This window comes from Rattus norvegicus, chromosome 16 (genome assembly GCF_036323735.1).
Source record: "Rattus norvegicus strain BN/NHsdMcwi chromosome 16, GRCr8, whole genome shotgun sequence".
Lineage (NCBI taxonomy): Eukaryota > Metazoa > Chordata > Mammalia > Rodentia > Muridae > Rattus > Rattus norvegicus.
This window is the reverse complement of record NC_086034.1, coordinates 83034662-83057379: the sequence shown is the minus strand read 5'-3', so window position 1 is coordinate 83057379 and position 22718 is coordinate 83034662. Positions and strand designations below refer to the sequence as shown.

At 52.6% G+C, this 22718-nt stretch overlaps 1 protein-coding gene across 4 annotated transcripts; it reads right to left on the bottom strand.

Moving 5' to 3' along the window:
• Window positions 1-790: 790 nt before the first annotated feature.
• On the bottom strand, window positions 791-22449 carry Grtp1 (growth hormone regulated TBC protein 1). Of its 4 annotated transcripts, NM_001170477.2 has the most exons (8): window positions 22291-22414; window positions 21859-22010; window positions 13613-13771; window positions 11143-11267; window positions 8608-8704; window positions 3502-3674; window positions 3243-3428; window positions 791-1019 (listed from the first exon to the last, which is right to left on the bottom strand). In NM_001170477.2, exons 1-8 carry the CDS (start codon window positions 22335-22337, stop codon window positions 930-932), a joined length of 1029 nt encoding a protein of 342 aa, NP_001163948.1. In that variant the 5' UTR covers window positions 22338-22414; the 3' UTR covers window positions 791-929. The 4 variants fall into 4 exon arrangements, with proteins under 4 accessions (NP_001163948.1, NP_001026983.1, XP_063131644.1 ...); NM_001031813.2 differs by lacking the exon at window positions 13613-13771; XM_063275574.1 differs by lacking the exons at window positions 13613-13771; window positions 21859-22010; window positions 22291-22414 and adding an exon at window positions 11409-11905 and having other exon boundaries at window positions 11143-11307.
• Between the last annotated feature and the right edge of the window lie 269 nt (window positions 22450-22718).

Genomic DNA, 22718 nt, shown 5'->3' with positions numbered 1-22718 from the left:
TCTGGGAATGCTTGGTTGGGGATACTGGCGGGGTTGCAGGTTCTACCTTCCTGGTCTGGCTGCAAGCAGGAGCACCGTGAAATCAACCCTTTGAAAGGACTGAGCTGAAGGGAGCTTTGTTCCTAGGGTAAAGGATCTCTGCACTCAGACTGGCCACATGAGATCTCACCATGTGACTAAAGTCCATCTCCCTGGGGCCCCAGCATTCTCCTTGGCAGGTGACACCAGGTCGAACTGGAAAAAGCCATCCCCGGCTATACCTTTAAGGTAAAAACTCCCTTGGGAAACATCTGGATGGGAATGTGTGGTGCAGTTCTTGAGCCCACCCACTCCTGGATAGGGCGGTGGCTTTGAGACACCATAAACGGAAGCCCGCTGGGGGCTGATAGCAGCTGCCATTGGATAAGACCTGACATCCAGGCTCTATTAGTGATGGTATTTAGTTAGGCTGTACTGGCTGTGTAGGACCTTGGGGTGGGGTCTGGACGGCCAGCCTGCTGAAGAGCCTGTTCAGGGCCCTGACCAGCCCAACGTGTAATATCCATTCTGAGAAAGCCAGAGGTCATCACAAGTGACCATGCTCAGGAGTGGGCTACTCTGTCCCACTTATCCCCAAGGGGTACAGGCTAGGAAGGCATCATGGGAGGACGGTGTGGGTGTCTGTTTCAGTATGACCATTGGAAGAGTCTTCTCTGCTTCCGCTTATGGGTCCTGGGACCCAACTAAGGCCATCAGGATGGACCAGATAATTCAGTTTATGACCCCAAAAGTAGGAAAAAATGTAGAACACTAACTTTAAATCATTCTTTTAAAAGTTCACATTGAGTGTCGCGATTTCAAGTATTTACAAGAGGAACAACGTGAGAGGAACTGGGGAAGTGTGTGCTCTGGAAGAGAACTGCAGCAGCGGATGGTACGAGCCTGTGCACTCAGCTCTGTGCCTGCAGCGCAGCTCGGCAACTTTCCCGGAGCCTAGTGATGGTCGCCATGGACAGGCTTCCTGGTTCTGAAAATATTTTCTGGAAGAAAAACAAAATGTTTTCCCAAACAACCCCTCATAACACATTTTCACTTTAGCTGTCCCTTAAAAGGCCCCACTGTGGACATGGGTTACAAGCCTCTCAGCCCCACACTGAGAGAAGGGGGCAGATCTGTTGTTCAGGCCAGCTAAGGCAAGGCCTTTTCTCAGAAATGAGGAGCAGCTGGGCAGGGGTGGCTCACATCTTTAATCCCAACACTGGCTCAGGAGGCAGAGGCAAGCAGATTTCTTGCGTGTGAGGCCAGTGTGGTCCATCCAGAGTGTGTTCTAGGACCACAAGGACCACACAAACCCTGTCTCGAGAAGAAGAAAAGAAGGGCGGAGCCTGGCAGGCAAACCAGCCTGCCAAGACGTGGGCTTGGGTCAGTCTTCTAGGTACGTAGCAGCAGGGTCCTACACGAGAGGTGCCTTACCCAGAGGCTGCCGTGTGCTGAATACACTTAGGTCTGGGTTTCTACAAAGTCCAAGCAAGAACACTTTTGACTTTGACAATCTTGGGATACAGAGGTCAAGCCAACCAAGACCTGCTTGTCAGGCTGGACTGAGCTCATGACGCAGGTGACAGTGCCACAGAAGGTCAGAGGGATGGAGACCTGACAGCTCTCTGCCTAAGAGGGCCTGGGCATCCCTGACTGCACATCTTTAGGCCGAGCTCAGCAGGTGAAAGTGTGCCTGAGTCTGCTCAGACTTGGCATCTGACTGGAGGCCACACTGCTGCCGTTTGCAGCAGGCTTGGGAGGGCGGAACCCGGCAGGAGAGGAGTCACTCCAACTCCTGAGAAGGCCGTCTAACCACATTCTCCAAGATGCACCATGTAAGTGCCTGTGGAAGGACAGACTGTGCTCCTTCCAGGACAGGTGGAAAGGAGCCATTTCACCAGACCAAACAACTTGACTGCAAAGATGGCAAGACCTGTGGAACACGATTTTAAATCACTCAGGGCACAGGGTCAGCAGAACACGCCCGTCAGTGAGCCCCAGTCCCATAACAGTCAGTACCTAGCCAGGCTCCGTGTAGATACAGAGGAAGGACCCTTGGGTTCTCCCCATGCTGTCCCTCGGGTAGCCTCAATCCAGATTCGAGTGTCTGAGAGGACACACTCTACAGCCTTCAAACTTGTGGTTCTGGGAAGCCTGGGGAAGAGCCCTGTCCATAACCCAGAATCCCCTGGCTTGGCTTCAGCAATATGAAGAGTGGGACACAGCTATGAGGTCGTTTCCCAGGGTTCCTATCCCTTCACCCGCTCAGGGAACTGTGCATCTCATCTGGCCTGCACGAGCAGAACCAGCCCAGGTGTGCAGAGTACGCTCTTGTGTGTGCCCGATGGCAGCCTTCCTTTGAGACTCCTGAATGGTGGAATTAAAGGCATGAGGCACCATGCCCAGCCTCCAATGGTGCTTCTTGCCAACAAGGGGCTTCAAGCTACAGCTCTAAGATGTTAGATGTGATAGTGCCCTTTTAACCCCGGGATTCAGGTGGCAGAAGCAGCCTGATCTCAGTTCGAAAGTCCACTGTGGTCTATGTAGGAAGATCCAGGCCAGCCGGGGCTACACCGCAAAATCCCTGACTAAAGCAGAAAACTACTGAACACTCAGGTTCAGCCTTGTACCAGGTCCTGCCAAGATTACTCAGCTCTGGGCTCTGAGGGCCTCAGTTCACCAGCCTTAGCCAGCCTCATCCCACCTCATGTTCAGTGGTTTCTGAGCCAGTCTACGCAGCCTGGACCAGGTCAGGACACAGCAGCCACCCCTAGCTTCATGATTGACACTTGTAGGTAGCACAGCTGACTGTGTCTTATCAGGGCAGTAGGAAGGCCATGGCCTTCTGTGATCAACAGAACCTGTGTGGCTAGGCTTTGAGCCAGCTGAGGACATGCAGGCCTCACCGACATGCCTCCTGTCCCCAGACTCCAGGGAACCAAAACATTTCCAATCAGTGTGAACAGTCTTTCCAGGTGAGCAGTGGTGGCCTCAGAGAGACTCCCTCAGTCAGAGGGACTTTGCAGCCACTTTGGCTGGCCAGCAGCCCCCAGGTTGCAGATGAGTGGGAGGGAAGTAGGGGACCAGCCACTAGACTGCAGCTCAGGGAGAGAGGCTGCCCCTCATGAGGAGAAGGACTCAGCAGAGGCACCAGGACACTTGGTGCAGCTGCTGGGGGAGACAGAACTAGAGCCCCTGCACAAGCCAAGCAGCCCAGAACTTACCTGCATGAACGTGTGACACTCTGTCACAAAGTCCCCTTTGGTGATCTGCTTGAACTTGTCACAGATGTCTGGAACACTGCTGGCTTCCAATATAAATTCCTGATGTTGCTTAATTAAGGTCAGAGCAACCCGGAATATGATTTTGGAGCCTTCGTTGAACAAACAGTCCCAGATTCGTAGCACCGTCTGTAGAGACACAGAAATGCCCTATCACTTCACTGTGGCCCACTCGGCTCCTGGGGCTGACCAAGGTGCTCACCTCCACAGGGAGAATATCCACAAACAGGCAGATGAACCAGCGGGACACCAGCAGAGTCCACAACACACCATGGCCATCCATCAGTGCTGCCACCGCCGGTAGCTTCATCCTCACCAGCTCTGCCAGGACCTCTTGATCAGTCTTCAGCCCCAACATTGCCGGGCTATAGTAATCTGCCACACAGACAGGAGAAGGGAAACTGAGACTCAAATCAGCAGGGCCTGGGGGCAGAGGCCTGCACTCCCAGCTACTTGGGAGGCTAAGGCAGGATAAGTTTGATGGCTGCTTGAGCCACAGAATGGGTTCAAGGGCAGCCCAGATAACGCCTTAAGCCCATTTCAAAATGCAAGTTAAGGCTAAGGGAAGAGCTCAGTGGCAGGGCATTTGCATAGCATGTACAAGGTTCCTGGGTTTCATCTCCTGGATACACATACACACAAAGATTCATCACCTGTGAAAAGAAGTTTTGACATAAGCTCCAACACAGAGGAGCCGTGAGGGCAGCCAGCCTAGGGAGCTAAGGGACCAGACACGGGTTTTGAGTGATTCTACTTCCTCAGATTGCAGGGCATTGCACCCAGCCACCATTGAATAATGAGGAATGGGAGTTATGGGTTAATGGGACAGAGTTTCAGGTTGGGCCTCAGGACTGGGATTCAGCTCACTGCTTTGATCCAGTGCTGGGTAAAACTAGGTAGGATGGCACACACCTGAAACCCAAGACTTAGGAGATGTAGTTCTTGGCTAATAGTGAGTCTGAGACTAGCCTGAGCTACACAATGGGTGAGGAGAGAGCAGAACAGGAAGTGTTAGAGTGGTAAATTTCATCTTATAATAAAAATCAAATTCACATGAGCGCTTCGAACTCCATTTCGTTTGAAAACACATGTCTTACCAAAATAGTTTTGAGTTCCTTACTGAGTTTTTTTTTTCCTTTAAATTACAATATTTTACTCAGTGGGCAAAGGGGAGCATGTGGGCCATGATGGCCATGCATGCAGAGAGCGGAGGGCAACTTCGTGGTCTTGGTTTCCTCTGTTTAACAAAGTGAGTCCTGGTTATCAAATGGTGGTTATAGCCTAGGAGACGAGGACTCCACCAACCGGGCCATCTCACTGACCTGACTACTGAAGTTTTTCAAGTTGTTGGTGCAATGTGATGTTATAAATTTTAATGCTTGATTTACACTACAAAAGAAATCACTAAGTCTGTGATAAAACAGAAAACCGAGGTACACTAATTATACACCAACAGTGTCTAGTGCATGACGTGAGTGCTAGACAGGCACTGTGCCACAGAGTGAGCAGTCTGCACACATTCAACACCCGGGTGAAGCCATGGAGTTCCAAGGCAGCCTATCCCAAAAACAACAACAAACAAAAGGAAGGAGGAAGGGAGGGCGGGAGAAGGGATGGAGGAAGAAGGAAGGAAGGGAGGGAGGGAGGGAGGGAGGGAGGGAGGGAGGGAGGGAGGGAGGGAAGGAGGGAAAAAAGAGTTGTCCTCCTGCACACTTGCTTTGAGTCTGCCCCTTGGAGGGAGCCTTTCCACTGTCTGTTCTCCTTGTCTTATGTTTGCTTATTCGGGTGTTTCTGGGTGCTGGCAGTTCTGAGATCCCAGGATGACCTACATGCTGCAGCTCTGTTGCCTTAACCTCCTAAACCCGAGGATTCCACACTAGAATTCCACGCCTGGCTCTCCTTCCTAACCGTGCACATCCTGCTTAGCTGGGAGAGGTGTGTGCATGGACAGTCAGGGCGGTCCCCAGCTCTATCATCAGCTCAGCAGAGGGACAGGAGCTGGGCAGAGGAGATTTGCAGAGGAGCATTTTGTGACCTTGGCCCTGCTTGGAAGCTTAGACCGGCTTCCAAAAATAGAGATGTTAAACTCATGCTCCGAACTCCACAGCCCTGAGACAGTCTCCAGGGAAAAGACTGCATTAACCCACTATACCTCCACGTTCCTCCCAGTCTCCTGTGGAAGCCGTACCACTGCAGTACCACCCTTGGACATGAGGTCTGACCAGTGTGCAGAGGCTGGGTCAGAGCCAGGCACAGCCCGAGTTCCAGGATGCCTATGCCTTGGTTCACAGCTGCACACCCAGGCTCAACCCCAAGACGGGGCAGCCATTTCCAAGTTCTAATCTCGATAGTTTTCAGCCTTCATGGTCTCCACAGAGAAGATGTGCACTCTGTGGCATGCATTCTGAGACCCTTTGCCTGTCGGCCTCTGACTACAGATAAAGCACCTATCGTTGGCTCCAGGGTGCAGGAGCCCATGTTTGCTGGCAGACAGACTCTGCTTGGAATAAGTGAGCCTTCACCTTTTGTTATAAACCCGTTGAGGCCAGCTCAGCTGCCATCTCTGCAAGCCGCCTAAACGAAAACAAAAAACTGAGTGATGTGCCTAGGAAGCGCAAGGCCCTGGGTTCAATCCCCAGCTCCGAAAAAAAGAACCAAAAAAAAAAAAAAAAAAAAAAAAACAAAACTGAGTGACGGTGTGGAAGAGAAGCCTTTAATCCCAGTACTCAAGAGGCAGAGACAGCTGGGGTTCTGTGAGTCCAAGACCAGCCTAGTGTAGGCTGTAGTTCCAGGACAGCCAGGGCTACACAGAGAAACCCTCTCAAAAAAAAAAAAAGAGGAGGAGGAGGAGGAAAGTGGCAGCAGGCCTCACAGGTAGATCTCTCAAGGGCCAGAGGCCCAGCCTTGGAAACCAGTGCCTCTCCCTTGCTGTGACTGGGGTTACCTACCAGGATTCAGTTCAAGGATATCCTGAGGCGCCCAGATCTGAGGCTGAAGGGCAGAGACACAGGATTCCCGGGATATTTGCCACCAACCGGGTTTTTGGGATAAAGGGTCTGTGTTCCTTCATTTTGTCCTGAACCCCTGCAGTAGCGTTAAGTGGCTGCACACGGGAGAGGAAGAATAGCCGTCAACACACCACCACAGGGGCCCCAACCCACAGTGTCCACTGTGTGCTTCTAATCAAATCCTACTTGGACCGCCATGGTGTGTGTGCACTGAGCCTCCTTGATCACAAAGGTGACTGAACCGTAAGGGATCTGGGAGGGGCTATCTCCCCAGCCTGTCTCACAGTCTGACACAGGATGATCGTCTATCTTACCTGTTTCAGGGTCTAACTCACACATCATCACAGGCCTGTGTATCCCGGGCAGGGCGAGGGGGTGAGTATCTGCTTAGACTCAGCCGAGACCAGCAGACAAGGGTCCTACTCCAGCCCTTCTGCACCAGGACATCCTACTCCAGCCCTCCTGCACTAGGACCTCCTACTCCAGCCTTCCTGTACCAGGACCTCCTACTCCAGCCTTCCTGCACCAGGACCTCCTACTCCAGCCCTTCTGCACCAGGACCTCCTACTCCAGCCCTTCTGCACCAGGACCTCCTACTCCAGCCCTCCTGCACTAGGACCTCCTACTCCAGCCCTCCTGCACTAGGACCTCCTACTCCAGCCTTCCTGTACCAGGACCTCCTACTCCAGCCCTCCTGCACCAGGACCTCCTACTCCAGCCCTCCTGCACCAGGACCTGTGGCCTGCAGAGACCTGGACCCCTTAGCATCACGGTTATGCCTGGCTTGGGCAGAGGTGTTTCTGTGACCAGCAGTTAGCAACCTATTTCCCTGCATTTCAGGGGAAAACAGGTCAAACTTTTCCTGGGTGTGCAGGAATCCATTCATTAAGAGACAGGAGGGTGGGGTTGGGGATTTGGGGTTGGGAATTTAGCTCCGTGGTAGAACACTTGCCTAGCAAGTGCAAGGCCCTGGGTTCAGTCCTCAGCTCTGGGGGAAAAAAAAAGATAGGAGGGTGCAACCATGAGGAGGAGATCTGTAGTCAGGGGTGGTGGGCTCTCTAGGCAGACTCAGGGATTTTCCACCCCAGAGAGGCCATCAGCCTGGCATTAGAGTCCTTCCACAGGATGGCATGAAACTCCCATCTGGGCAGTCATCGTGACGGATGGACAGAGGAGCAGCAGCACAGAGACAAGGCTGACCCAGGACCTGCAAACCTACGTAAGAGCCCCACTTTCTGGAACATTCCAGGGTGAGAGGTAACAGGGAAAGCAGAGTGATCAGTCTAAAGCCAGGCACCACCAGCCCAGGGATGGCACCACCCACGACGGTGCCATCAATGAAGAAAACATCACACGCTTGCCTACAGGGCATTTTCTCAGATGAGGTTCCCACTACCCCAAATGACTCTAGCTGTCAAACTGACATAAAGCCAGCCTCACAGACTAAGGGCAGCAGCAAGGTGAGCTTGTTTCCGTCTCGTGGGTCCCAGTCCACCAGCATCCCCACAGGTCTCAGCAAGGTGGGTACCTCACAGTCCTGTCATGGTATAGAACCCAGACTCAGAAAAGACAACAAACAGCAGCCCTGTGCTCTAACTCCCTAGACCTCCAGCCTGGGAAATGGGCTTGACCAATAGGAACATACAACTTAGGCTGAACTGAGGCTATGTTTGAAGTTTAACAGGAACCAGGGAAACAGCCCAGGCTGGAAGCCACACCTCCCACGCATGTTCTACACCCTTCTGAGGGGCCACGAATAGGACTGGCCAGAAAGAAAATCCTGTCCCAGGTCACTCCCTCAGGATAGCACCGGCTCTGCCCAGGGACCCTTGCTGCAGCCCAGGGTCTACACTGGCTTTATTACAACTGGTGAGCATTCTCTATTAATGAAAAGAGAGGGCACACAGGTTTGTGCCTTCCCATTTATAAAGCAGCAATTCCCCGGCCACGCCGTGTTGAGTTCTAACAAGCTCAGTAGTGCGTCTGGACTGTGTGGCTCATGTGTGATCAAGTCAGCTACACAGGGAAGGAAGGAAGCATCGGGACACAGGCAAGAGCACACTCCGAGCAGAGAGACCCAATTCTCCTCAACTTCCACTCCACAAGGCCACAGTTTTCACTGCATTTTTCCCCCTTTTTCTCTTCCCAGTGTTGGATTTAACCCCAAACCTTCCTAAATAAAAGCCAGAAAGTGCTCTCTCCCTGAGTCACACCCCAACCATTTCACTCCATCCTGACCTGGCCAGCCAGGCCTTTTCAGAGAAGCAGGGCAGGGTGAGTGAAGAGAACTTCCAACCTACCAGGCAGTATTCTTCCAACAAGAGCATCCAAAAGCCAGAAAGACTCCTCTTCATTCTTAGTGATAAGGATCAGATACCCAGCTATGAAGTTCATCCCCTGAAATCAGAAAGGAAAACAAACCTCACAGAGACCTACACAAACAGGGCGCAGTGTTTCAGCAGTTCTCACCCCTTCTAACGCTGTGACCCTTTAATGCAGCTCCTCGTGGCGTGCTGACCTCCGACCATAAAACGATTTCGTTGCTACTTCGTAACTGTAATTCACTACACCGACCTTTGCCCAGCCTGGTAGACACCCAAAGCTAGTTGTCTGCACTGTTCAGCCAGCCAAAACGGGGGCATTCAGCCTGACGAACATGGCTGCCACTCAGAATATGAAACCCAAGACACTCTCCTCCTACTGCTGGCCTGCGGCACAGTCAGTGAATGCTGCCTGACTCCTAAGTGATCAACCTGAGCCATCTGACCAGCACCAAGGCCTTGGGGGGGGGGGGGGCACAACCTGTTAGTGACTATGTCTGTGGCAGCAGCAAACATCAACCAGGCCCAAGTGACATAGCCCTGTAACTCCCACCCCCAGCTTTTTCAGAAGCGGAGGTAAGAGGACCATGAGTTCAAGGCCAGCCTGGGACTCGGACTCCAAATTTTTAAAACAGTGAGAAAAGGATTATGGGATAGCTCAAGGGGGGAGGCACGTGCTCCGCATGTTCGATCCTCAGTCTCCCAAAAGGACAAACAGTAACAATCAGCGGAGATCGTGGTCCTGTCTGGAGGAGTAGGGCAGCCAAGAAGATTCTCCCCTGATGGGCAGATGCCGCCAGGGTGCCAAGTTCTGGCACAAAGCTAGGCAGAGAGGCCGTGGCCCTCGGGGCTTATGGGGACCTAGGAGTGTGATTTCCTGTCATTTCTGGGAGGCTAGGGCTTTGCACAACTCCCTGTCCCTCCCTCTTGTCCACCTATACTTTCTAAAATAGACATGCATTCCTCGGGAAAGGAGGGGAGAAAGCCAGCTTTCCAAGGACACCAGGATAGGCTCAGATTAATACCAAACGGGCACCACGTGCGCGGTCTGCACAAAGATACAAGGATCAGCAAGAGGCAACACCACCGCCAGGCACAGAGCTGCCATGCCTGTTCTCCGCCCAGAGTGCCCCCCAGAATGAGACTCAGTGCACAAGTCGGATGCACAGGGGCTGGGCCGATGGCCCTAGCCAAGTGTTTGTCCCACAACTGCATTTGCATCCTCAGTGCCCACAGGCAGAAGCCGGCACCGGGAGAGGTGCTGATTGCTCAGTACCAGCAAGGTGGAGCTGGGCAGATTGCTCCAGTACCTACTGGCTCAACCCCCGCTAGGTTAGCAAGCAGCAGGTTCAGGGAGCTCAGAGGCCGATGTCTTTAAAACGAGGTGGGGGGTTATCTCTGGGGCGAGACACTTGATGTCAGCCTCTGGTCTCTGCATGCAGAAGCAGGTACGCACGCACGACCACATACACAAGCATGTCTCATCCACAAAGGCTGAATGAAGCTCAGGGTCAGAGAACTTCTCGGTCATGCGAAAGACCCCTGCTTCTGTGTCCAGCACTGAGAAAAGAGAAGGGGAGAAAGGAAAGTGCACGGACCAAGGCGCCATGACAGGGCAGAGACCAACGACAGCTCTGTACTCCTACATCATGAGCTCAGCATGGGGACGGTGCTGCTTCACCTGCGTGAAGTCCATCCTCGTCAAAAGAGACTGCGAGGCCATCTGCAAACACTTTCTGACCTCCCCATGTTACGGGCAGAACTGTGTGCCCGAAGCCAGAAGTCTTCTGCCTCAGTGTGACAGGTCTGTGCAGATGTCACTGGCTAAAACGAGTTCCCTTTGGAATAGGGACCTCCACCTAGGTGGTGTGCGCCCTTACAAAATGCCTAGACACAGACAACAAGCAAGGCAAACCTGGTAATGACACTCCCAGGAATGTCAGATTCCGGGGTGAGGTCTGGACAGGAAGTAGGAAGCGTCGTCCTTAACAGCTGCAGCAGAGGTGGCCCTGAGAGCAGACCCACCCACACCCGGGCCTCACATTTCCAGTCAGTCTAGGCTGAGCCACACAGTTTGCAAGTTCACTGGCCCCAGCATACTCCCAGACACAGACGTCAGGAAACTGCTCCCCACTGGCGATCCAAACAAGACCAAAATCTGCAGGTGGGAGCCATTACTCCAGTCGTCCGGAAACACAAGAGGACATCGTTGCCATGCTCCTCCACACCCACGGGAGCCTGCATAGTGCACGCACCTCAGGCCCCGACCTCCTCCTGTGCTCACTCAACATCACTCCCACTCTTCCCAATTCCCACCCTTGTCAAAGTCATCCAACAGGTGCCCTCTGCTTTTCCAGCAGGGACACGAGACAAGCCTACTGTGAGGAGAGCATCCCTACCTAGATCTCATGAACTCAGAACAAAGCGTGTACCTGCAATACATCATTGCTCTGGACCTGTGGGGTGCCAAATGTCCCCCTAAAACATGCCAGTTCTAAGGCTCTGAGGGCTCACCTGGCAGTACCCCACATCTTGGTTGTGCAGCCCATACGCCAGCAGCACGTTGTACAGGGTCTTCTGGAGACAAGGATCTGCCGTCTTCCGGAACATCACGTTGTCAGGGAATGTCCGGTTCAAGTCTGCACAGAAATTCACCAGCACCGTAAAGCTTCTCTCCATCTGCCAAGGTGGCCAGAGTCTGTGTTGGGTTTCTGGAATGGCACCACCTGGCTGCACCCAAGTCACCCGAGAGAAGCCCCCACCTCAAGTGCACCACACACCTGGGCAGCACGGGAGACAGCTGTGCAGGAAGGGGAGCAGTGAGGGGGCCCAGTGTTCTTTCAGAATTGGGAATGGCGCATGGCTTCCTTGAGCTACGGTCTCTCCACTGGACACTTCCAATCACCCTGTCAGCATGGAAGAAAGCTTCCAGATTCCAAAGATCAAATATATAAGACTAGGGCTAGCCTGGAGCACACCCCTCTGATCCTTAACCTCAGTACTCTAGAAAGAGAAGTAGTCAGATTTCTATGTGTTCAAGGCCAGCCAGGGCTACATAATGAAACTCCATCTCAACAACCAACAACAAAACACTAGGCTTGGTGACTTGCCCTGCAACTGTCAACACTAAAGTGGGGCTAGCCTGGGCTACAGCACGCACCAAAGCTTCAAGAGAACTGAAACAAAAACCGCCCAGAACATAGGAAGGAGAATGGGCCAAGATTCTCCTCAGAGATAAACCAATACCAAGAATTAAGTAAACTCATGCTGCCGGGTTTTGTACCAAGGCTTCCCCGCCCGGCCCCGCCCCTTCCTGCTCCCATAGCCCTTCACCTTCCATAACCTCCCAGACCCAAAACATCTCCCCTGGAACTATAAACATTCGGTGATGCGGAACCGTCACGGGAACAGCAGCGGCTTGCTACCTCAGACTAGAGGGCAAGGCAGCATTCATCCTACACGGTGAATCCATCCTTGACCGTGACATCGTCCTTCTAAGGCAATGAAGCTGAAGTGTGGATGAAGCGTGTGGCCCTGTCTGTGCGGTACCAAAGTGTCCACCATGGGGTCCTCTAAGATGGTTTATCCAGTTACTCAAAACAGAAGCCGGGGGGTTGGGGATTTAGCTCAGTGGTAGAGCACTTGCCTAGCAAGCGCAAGGCCTTGGGTTCGGTCCCCAGCTCCGGAAAGAAAAAAGAAAAAAAAAAAAAAAGAAAAGAAAAAAAAAAAAGATGCCTTTTCTGGGTTGGGGATTTAGCTCAGTGGTAGAGCGCTTGCCTACCAAGCGCAAGGCCCTGGGTTCGGTCCCCAGCTCCGAAAAAAATAGAAAAGAAAAAAAAAAAAAAACAGAAGCCGGGGATATGGCTTCTCCAGGTGGCAGTGCTTGACCGAATGTAGAAAGCCCTGGGTTTGCTCTCTAACACAACAAACACCAGGCATGGTGGCGTACACTGTAATCCCAGCACTCAGGGGGTACAGGCAGGTCATTTATGGTTACACATGGAGGTCCAGCCCAGTCTGGGAAACCTTCCTAAGAAAAAAAGAAAGTTACTTGCGGCCAAGCCTGGTGGCCTGAGAGCTATCCTTGGTACCCACATAACGGAAGGTTACAGCAATTCTCACGGCCGTCCTGGACTCTCTGTCCTCTATATGTACCCGCAAACACATAAGCAGTCAATAAAATGAAACCTCAAAACGAGCCAGGTCCAGGGTTTGCACCTCTTCAGTCCTGCACTCGGGAGGTAGAGACTGTGAACTGAGGCCAGCCTGGTCTACATAGCAAGTTGGAGGCTAGCCCCCTAGGATTACATAACGAAATCCTGTCTCAAAAACAAGCCTGCGATTTAAAAAAGGCTATGCCATAGCACTTACGCATGTCCCACAGGTCTACAGATAGATGGAGAAGGACATATACCAGGGCTGGAATGTAAGAGGACAATAGTGTTTAACAGGACAGTTTTGGTTTGGGAAACAGAAGGTAAATTACAATATGAATATTTTCCCACAATACGCTTTTTTTTTTCCTAAGGAGGCACGGAACAGAACCTTTAAAATCATTTTCCAAACAGACAGCTATAGTCAATTGTAGGTAAGACACACAAGGCTTCCTGAGGACCTCACTGGGTTCCACACCCCCACAGACTGCCTCAAACCACACAGGCCCTGGCTACCTGACCCAAAACTCACCCTCTGTTCTCCACTAGGTAACTATAAAACTCCGGCACACTATATCCACACGGGCATTGTTGACCAGAGTTTTCAGAGTGCTGGTTTCCTCACGAGCTAGTGGTTGCTGCTGTCCTTTTTGTGAACACTTTAGTCTTGACTTCCCCCCAAAACTTAGCATTTGTAGGCACGTCTTCAGTAAGGCAGACTCCGTCATTGCCTACGACTTGAGCAAGGGTGAGTTTCTTGCCAGAAGGACCCTGCTCCGCCCTCCCCGCCCGAGCTACATGGCTCAGGGCTGTGAACGCAGGCCTCCCACCTGTCCTGATGGCTTCCTCCAGTCTGGAACTGCTCTCTCCCTCAAGCAGTCGATGGTAGTATCCAGGGTTCTGATCCATCTGGGCCTGGGCTCCACTCACAGCCATCCACACTCGGGCCCGGTGCTCCAGTGGGATTCCCTTCCGGACATAACGCTTCACTGAAACCCAGAAAGACTGAGGTTGAGCTCAGAGCCTAGGGGGGTTGAGCTCAGAGCCGAGGGGATAAGGACGAAGTCCGTCTTTCTTCTTCACCTGAGCACTTTTCTTCCTAAACCAATTCAGGGAGAAACGAATGCTTCCTAACTCTGCCCAGATAGAAGGCGTCCACAAGGCTTCTGAAATGGAACACAACTGGTGCGTATCCTAACCACCACTCTCTTCTACCTCACTGAAGACCCACTGTACCCAGAGCGGGGACAGCCTAGGGCTGCGGGATCCTCTCTGCCACCAGCCCCGAAAGCTACTACCCTCAACCCTGAGGACTGAAGGACTCTGTCCAGGATGATTCTTGGCCCTAGATGGCCGCTCTGCCCACCATGCTGGTTAGACCCAGTGCAGGATGGAAGAACACTTGCCCGACTGGCGTATGGCCCAGTAGAATAGAATGTGCTTGGTGTGGACAAGGCCCTGGATCCTAGGCTCGGAACCAGAAGAGACATAACCAAAAGTTAAAAAGAGACAAAAGCAAAACTTAAAAATGTCTCAGTTGGGAAGTAGGCAGAGATGTGGAGGCTCTGCCGCCCATGGGACTTCAGGTAGAGAGGAAGGGCCAAGGGCTTCAGGGAGACGGTTCTCAGGGACCTTGACACCAACCAGGCACTGGTCCCAGCCTGGAGGAATGAAGCAGGTCTGACAGCCACGCAGCACATCGAGACAAGGCCAGAAGCCTGAAGGAGGCCTAAGATGCCCAGAGGACCACGACTTCAGCATCTTTATCTCTGACTCGGTTTCTCTCTCCCTCTGATCACCACTCTATCTGACAGGGATATTTTTGTTGGAAGTAGGTAAAGGTCTGATGACTTAGGTTCGGTCCTCATGATTGAGCCGGAAGGAGAGAAGAGACACACACAAAGTGTCTCCTCGATTTCACACCCTGTCTCATCTTCACAGCTGTCCCTTGGCCCAGGGCTGCTGCTGTCTTAATAACATCTTCAGTATTTGCTTCTTTGAAGTAAAGAGTCAAAGCTCTGATGTTTTCCTTTGACACCTTGACACATTATTCTTAAAAAAAACATTACTTTGGGTTGGAGACATGGACCAGTGGTTAACAGCACTTGCTGGCTGCTCTTGCAGGGGACCCTGTGTTCAATTCACACCAGCCATGTGGCAGCTCACAACCATGTACAACTCCAGTCCCAGGGGATTGATGCCCTCTTCTGACGACCCTGGGCACCAGGCATGCGTATGGTACATACACACATGCAGGAAAAACACCCACACGCTTTTAAAAAAAATAAAAATGACTTTAAAAAGAAATTAACTTTACAGAGTGCTATGATTTGGATGTTAACTGTCTCCGGGTCCCTTTTATCTAAGGTATGGTCCCCAGAACAGTGCTACCGGGAGGTTGCACCTTTTAAAGGTGGTGCCTAATGTGATCTCCCAGTAACTGGGCTCGGAATAAAACTTAACGGTACAGCATTTGCTTGCCATGCATGGGGTTGTAGGTTCAATTCCCAGCTCTACGAGAGAGAGAGAGAGAGAGAGAGAGAGAGAGACAGACCGACCAACCGACCTGAGGCATCAGTTATGTTCCCCAGACAAATCATAAAAATAAAAACTTCATATGGGCTAGAAAAATGAGCCAGCAGGTTAAAGGCGTGTGCACTGAAAGTTCCGTACCGTTTGGCTCCCAGAATTCGAGCAAACCCATGTAAAGGTGGAAGGAGAGAATCGACTCCACAACGTTGTCCTCCGACCTACAGACACGCGCCATGCTGACTATAAACTCACAGTAACGAAAGCGATACGGTAAGCAGATTCACGGGACACAAGACGTATTAGAGAAGCAGCTGGCTGCAGGGCTGGCTCCTCCCTTAAGAGCGCTAGTGCTTTTCCAGAGGATCTGGGTTCAGTCATTCATATATATATATATACACACACATACACACACACACACACATACACACATCTTTTAAAGTCTTTTTTAAAGCAACGCAGAAAAACAGGCTCTTACAAAGAAGGCCAACTGCTTTGTGACAAGAGTGGCAAAGGAAATCCACTGCGCTAAGTCTGTCCAAATAAAGAATGGCTTTAAAAAAAAAACAAAAAACCGCCAACAATGTAAACTCTGCAGCCCTCAGTGGCGGGAGTGTGAAAATGCACAGCCGCTCTGGAAAACGCTTGCAGGTTCTCCTATGCCTCCTCTCCCCTTCCCCCTGGATTCTGGGAATCCGCTTCTGGGCCTTACACAGGCCAGACAGTGCAATGTCTTACCAGTTAAGCCTTTACTATAATCCAGCAATCCCACTAAGAAAGCCTGAGAGCGGGCTGGGGATTTAGCTCAGTGGTAGAGCGCTTACCTAGGAAGCGCAAGGCCCTGGGTTCGGTCCCCAGCTCCAGAAAAAAAAAGAACCAAAAAAAAAAAAAAAAAAAAAAGAAAGCCTGAGAGCTGCGTTCACACACACACACACACACACACACACACACACACACACACACACACCCGCACCCGCCTGTGAGAAGAAGAGAGGTTGAGAACCACCCCAGCAGCAAAGGGAATGAACCACTGGGGCCCACAAAACCCCAGCCGAGCCTCTGGCACATATGGAAACCAAACTCAACTGTTGCAGCTCAGCCGAGCAGCCCATGGCACCCTGGGAAAGGCCGACTCAGAGCTGGTCTGGAGGACCGGCAAGGAGCGGTTCAGACACTTCTGAAGTGATGAGACTGTAACTCTTCATGTGTGTAGGGGGGTACCCACCAGGGTGCTGGGGCTCCTGGCACTTTGAACAGCCTGACATAGGTGCCAGGAACTGAACTTTGTAAGCACTAGAGATTCTAACTGTGGAGCCATCTTGCCAGCCACCTCCCTCCCCTCCTTTCCCCTCCCCAGACTGCCAGCCACCTCCCTCCCCTCCCCTCCCCATACAGCCAACCACCCTCTCCCCTCCCCAGACTGCCAGCCACCTCCTCCACTCCCCTCCCCAGGCTGCCAGCCACACCCCTCCCTTCCCCTCCCCAGACTGCCAGCCACCCCCTCCCCTCCCTCCCCTCCCCTCCCCATACAGCCAACCACCCTCTCCCCTCCCCAGACTGCCAGCCACCTCCTCCACTCCCCTCCCCAGGCTGCCAGCCACTCCCCTCCCTTCCCCTCCCCAGGCTGCCAGCCACACCCCTCCCTTCCCCTCCCCAGACTGCCAGCCACCCCCTCCCCTCCCTCCCCTCCCCATACAGCCAACCACCCTCTCCCCTCCCCAGACTGCCAGCCACCTCCTCCACTCCCCTCCCCAGGCTGCCAGCCACCCCCTCCCCCACCCCTCTCCCCCCCATACTGCCAGCCACCTCCCCTCTCCAGTGTTTTTTAGGACCTCACTATGTAGCCCTAGGTACAGAAAAAGAGTATGAAAAATATCCACAGAAAGAATAATCTGCCCAGAGACCACCACCAATGATGTAAAACCGGCAGCCACTGGAGCCCTCAGGCGTGGTGGGAATGCAAAAACCAGCACAGCCGCTTCGGAAAATGCCTGCAGAGTCTTTTCTGGCTCCCACACCCGTCCGATTCCGGGAATCCACTTCTAGGCCTAGAACAGGATCTCTCTGTAGACGGGGTTGGCTTTCAAACTTACAGCAACCCTCCTGTCTCTGCTTCCTAAGAACTGGGGCGAAAAGTCACACTCGCTCTGGTTTGAATTTTAACTTTTCGGCTGTTTGTCTAAAATCCCAAACCCGAACACTCCAAACAATGGGTTCCACTGCAAACTTCAAAAATAACTTAGTAATACAAGGTTTCTGTTGCTGTGTTTAAGCAAAAGGCAAAACAGACCCAAACCAGTTCCCGAACCGATACCTGCTGTGGGCTATGGCTTCCTAGCCCCACACCCAAGCAAGCTCAGTTTCCTTATTCAGCCCAGCGCTGCAGAGGCCAAGCTGGGACTCCCGCTGGCCCAGAGGCCAGTCTCCAGCACACCTTTATCTTATCTCAACTTGCTTTGTGTCTCCAAGGGGAATGAAGACAGCTTTCTTGCCCTCCCAGAAGAACCGACCTCCTTCTGAGGACAGGGTTCACCCAGAGGCAGCCACTGAACCTTGTAGAAAACTAGCTTCCGTCTGTCTGCTCAACCGAGTCAAGGAAAACCAGGTCTGGGGCATTTGGACTATGATTCTACGATGCACAGGTGTGTGTGACTAAGCCACTGGAGAACAGAGAAGCAAACGACTCCACTGGGTGTCCTCAGTACCAAGAACGCTAAACAGAGAAAGGCAGAACAGAGGGCTGAGTTCAGGCTCCCCCCTGCGACAGAGAACGACTGCTCTGTTCCTGGGGCCTCCAGGTAGAGATTCGCATAGGACAGAGAAACAGTATTCACCATACCGGCTTCCATCAGAAGAGTGAATTACAGCTGTCATCCGGGACGTCTCAGATAACAAGATTTGCAGGTAACTGGAGACCTCCAGATGATAGGGGATGCTGGCCAGGGAGATCACGGATGCAGAGAGAGCCTGTGTGTCGGCTTCTGCTTAGGCGGACCATCTGAGACACTATGTCAGTCTCCTGACACCAAGGGCATAGGCCTTGACCTAAAACATCTCTCCCGTGCAGCAGAGGGGAAATCCTCAATCAGAAACCTCTTTGGGACAGACAGAATACCATCACCTTGATGTCCCCTGGCACAATCGGTGTCCCTTACGGTTGGTTACTCCTTTTTGATACAGAAGATGCTTGCCTCACACAGACAAGGCCAAGGAGGCCAGCCTAAAGCCAGATGAGAGGAAGTGCCACGTGATAAGGAGAAAGAAAGGCATGCTAGTCCTTAATCGGATGTGTACTGACAGTCCCTTAACCCCACCCCCACCCCAATCCAGTTGCCTGCAGACTCTGGCTTCTCCCCTTCTAACTCAGAAACAGTAACACTCTTCCTCTCTTTGGTCTCCTGGCAGCTGGTAAGACCTGCAGCTTGTCTGCCCTACTGCTGCCTTGAGTTTCCTTCAGAATCTGTTGAAACCTTTTTACTAACCCCAAGGCATGGTGTTCCCCTTTAATCCCAGCACTAGGGAGGCAGAGGCAGATGGATGCCTGTGAGTTTGAGGCCAGCCTGGTTTATACAGCAAGTTCTAGGTCAGTCAGGACTAGAAAGATCATATCTCAAACAAACAAACAAACAAACAAGAAAGTTCTGGTGAGATTCAGAACTTGGAAAAGTGACCCTGTGTCCACCACTGACTCCGACAGGCAGAAACAGGCAGAACACCGCCAAACCCAGAAAGCTACGCATGGTGGTGAACAGACAGAATGCCTGCATCCGGGAGCTGAGACACAAGGATCTCAAGCCAAAGGCTGGCCTGGATTACGCGGGCAAGACACTGCCTCAAAAAAACAAGGAGGTGGGTTGGGGATTTGGCTCAGTGGTAGAGCGCTTGCCTAGCAAGCACAAGGCCCTGGGTTCGGTCCCCAGCTCCGGAAAAAAAAAAAAAAAAAAAAAAAAAACAAGGAGGGGTTGGGGATTTAGCTCGGTGGTAGAGCGCTTGCCTAGGAAGCGCAAGGCCCTGGGTTCGGTCCCCAGACAGGCTCGTGCACATGCACACGTACACGTACACACACACACACACACACACACACACACACAGTGGGGTGTCTAACCTTGAGGCCCTGGCTCCCACCCCCATACATGGAGGCATCTTCCCAGATCATGGTTCATGTGATCGCTCTCCTGGGACCAGTCTCCTGCTGATTCCAGTCCAGTCAACCCAGAATATCTGTCAGGAAATTCCCATTTCTGGAACAACTTGTCTGCTCCGGTTTTATGCTCCATTGAACAATGCCAGCACTATAGGTCCCTACCTAGAAACACTTTACTGCCAGCAGGAACCCTGGACTCCCAGCACCCCCACACCTTGCTTCCTGCCAGGACATCAGGACAACTCTACCCTGCCTGAGTCCCCATCCCTCAGGCCGAGGGTCTGGCAGGAGCCAGACGTATGTTTACACCAGTTATACCTGTTACCGTAATTACAGCCTAATGAATATTACATAACCAAAGGAATATTAAAACGATGGTTAAAACAGATTAAACTCTCTTTTTTGGAGATTTATTTCTAGCCAGGCCTGGCGTGGTGTCATATGCATACTTAATTTCAGTCAGCACTCAGAAGATGGAGGCAGGTGGATCTCTGTGAGATTGAACTCAGTCTGGTCTACATAGAGAGTTCTATTCTATGCCAGCTCTGGCTGCACAGTGAGACACTGTCAGAGAAAAAAAAAAAGGCAAAGAGATAGGCCCTCACTATGTAACCCTGACTGTTCTCACTCTGTAGACCAGGCTCTCCTCAAACTCACATAGACCCACACAAGTGGTGGGATTAAAGGCATGTGACGTGTGTGTGTGTGTGTGTGTGTGTGTTTACATGTGACTATGTGTACCCACTAAGGCCAGACCCATTGGTTTCCCAAGAAGCTGGAGTTACTGGAGGCTGTGACCTGCCCCACACAGGTGCTGGAAACTGACTTCAGGTCCTCTGGAAGAGCAGGAAGCCCACGGTGCCTCTTAACCTCTGAACCCTCTCTCCAGCCCAGCAACTTAAACTTTCAGAGAGTTGAGAAAAATGTTCAAAAGCAAAGCAAACCTGCTGACATGAGTACTAGACTACTGCGAACCAAGCCTAGTGGCTGAGGCCTGCAGAGGGTCACAGGTTCAAGGCCTCTCTGGGCTTTGAGGGCTGCACTCATGTTGGCATTGTGTAAGAGACCTGCACAGACCTACCTATTCCAGGCACAATCAGTCTGACTTAACTGTCCTCCTAGCCACAGGAGTCACTTCCTGTACGGACATGCTCCTGGGGGGGGTACACTGGGGGGGGGTACCCCAGTGGTCACTTCTGTGGTAGACTAGAGCCTGGGGTGGGAGAGAGGCAGCTTCATTGCATAACTTTCCGCACCACTAAAATGTTCACCATGGGCATGAATTACGTATTAAGTGTAAATAAGACTTTCTAACCTTAGAAGACAAGAAAGTAGTGTTTGTTGAAAACACACTCGAACTCGGAGAAGAGTAACCGCAAAGGGGAAAGATGGAGGAACACGTTATTGCAGACAACGGGGTCCTCTACGCTCGGGTCTACCTGGCCACCTGGCAAACACCTTCACACACTCCTTTAACAAATATTAAGTCTCTATCATCTCAACAGAGCAATGTTCCCTGCACCCAGGATTCCACAGTGAAATAAGCAAAAGGCTCTGTAAGCAGGGAGGGGCCTTTGATTCTACCAAGAAAACTAATGACGATCAAATGTGGTGTACGGGAAGCACAGGAAAAATGCTTGGAGAGGCATGGTAGTTCCTGTTCAGAGAAAGAGGAAAGTTTGTCTCGGAACTGGACTACCAGGAGCCCAGCCCGTCTGATTTGGGAAGCACGAAATCCATCTGGTGCCCAGCCCCCAGCTGCAGCTCCTGTTAGGAAAGGACAGACTCGGAGCCCCACCCTGAGTGCCCCACCCCTACCCATCTCTAAGAGCTAGGCGCTACTCTAAACCCCCTCAGAACTAGAGGCCTTCTCGACGCTTCCAAGGAAGTATGGACTTTGCCCATCTTCAGTTAAGAGGGCGTGGTGACCATAGAGAAAATACAGCCAGGTGTGGAGCGGTCCGGTCTGCTCTGTGGCACATACACATCCCTCAAGTCAGTGCCTGGACAGGGGTCTCTCATGGTGGCCCTGGAGTCGTGCTTGGGGGTGGTAGGGTTCAACTATAATGGGGTCCAGTTCTTATGGAAATGTTTGTGTATGCTTGTGCGCAGGGTGGTGATGGTGTTTGTAGGTCTGGCTTTAAGAGTTCCAGCTGGTGGGGATCCTGAAGCTGCTGAGTCCCATTATAGAGGGATTCTGCTACTGAGGGGCGGGTGAATCATGCTCACCCGTTGCGCTGTACTGGGTTCTACTGCTGGGGAGTCGTGCCATACGGACTTTAACTACTGCAGGGTAGTGGCCACTGCAGGGCGCTGGGGGTCGCGCCACAGGGGTTCTGACTGTTGGGAGAAAGTCCAGATTGTCTGAATGGCTGCTATACCAGCCAGCATCAGGCCTCTCACCTGTCACGCTTTTTCGGACACCACCGCTTCCCTTTAGAAGTTTGGACCATTTGATCGCCCTCTTAGTGAGTATCACCAGGTACGTGGAAAAGAATTCTTCATAAGCCGCATAATCAAAGTCTTCGGGCCTTTCAAATCCATACGGATCGATCCTACAAACAAAAAGAACCTGTTTCCTCGAACCAAGTTTCCGCGCCTGCCGGGATGCGGTTGGGGTCCAGAAGCTCCGACACCCGACACCCCTCGGTTCGCCCCTCCGTCCATCTTCGGTTCACCTTCCCTTCCTCCCCTCCTCCATCCCCTCCACTCCTCCACCCCCTCATTCCCCTCGCTCTCCGTGGACCAGAGAGCGTGCCCCGCGCAGCATCGACCGGCTCAGACCCAGTCCGAGGAGGGCGCCCAGCACCCAGCGCGCGCGGCCTCCGCACCCACCTGGGTACCCGAGCTCGCGCCGCCTGCGCGCGCTCTGCGGGATCCATGCGGAGAACCGCCAGGGACCGCGGGACTCTGAACCAGTGCAGCCCCAAGCGCTGGACCCCGGTGCGCCGCTGGCCCCGGGGCGCGCGAGTGCTTCCGGCGGGGGCGTGGCCGAGACGGGGGCGGGACAAGGACGAGGGGCGGAGCCAGTGGGGGCGGGGCAGGGTAGAGTGGACCGAGCCGGGATGGGGTGGGGGCGGTTTGGGCATGGGAGGGCTTAGGGGCCCTAACCCAGTCCACCTGCTGCAGCCTGACACTAGGGATTTGAGAATCCATCCAGATGGAAACCTGTGCCGAGGTCAGAAGACGGATCCACTTTGCAGGATTTTAAGTATTCTTCAAGCCTCGGTGCCTGGCGGATTGGACTTCGGACTTCCAGCTCC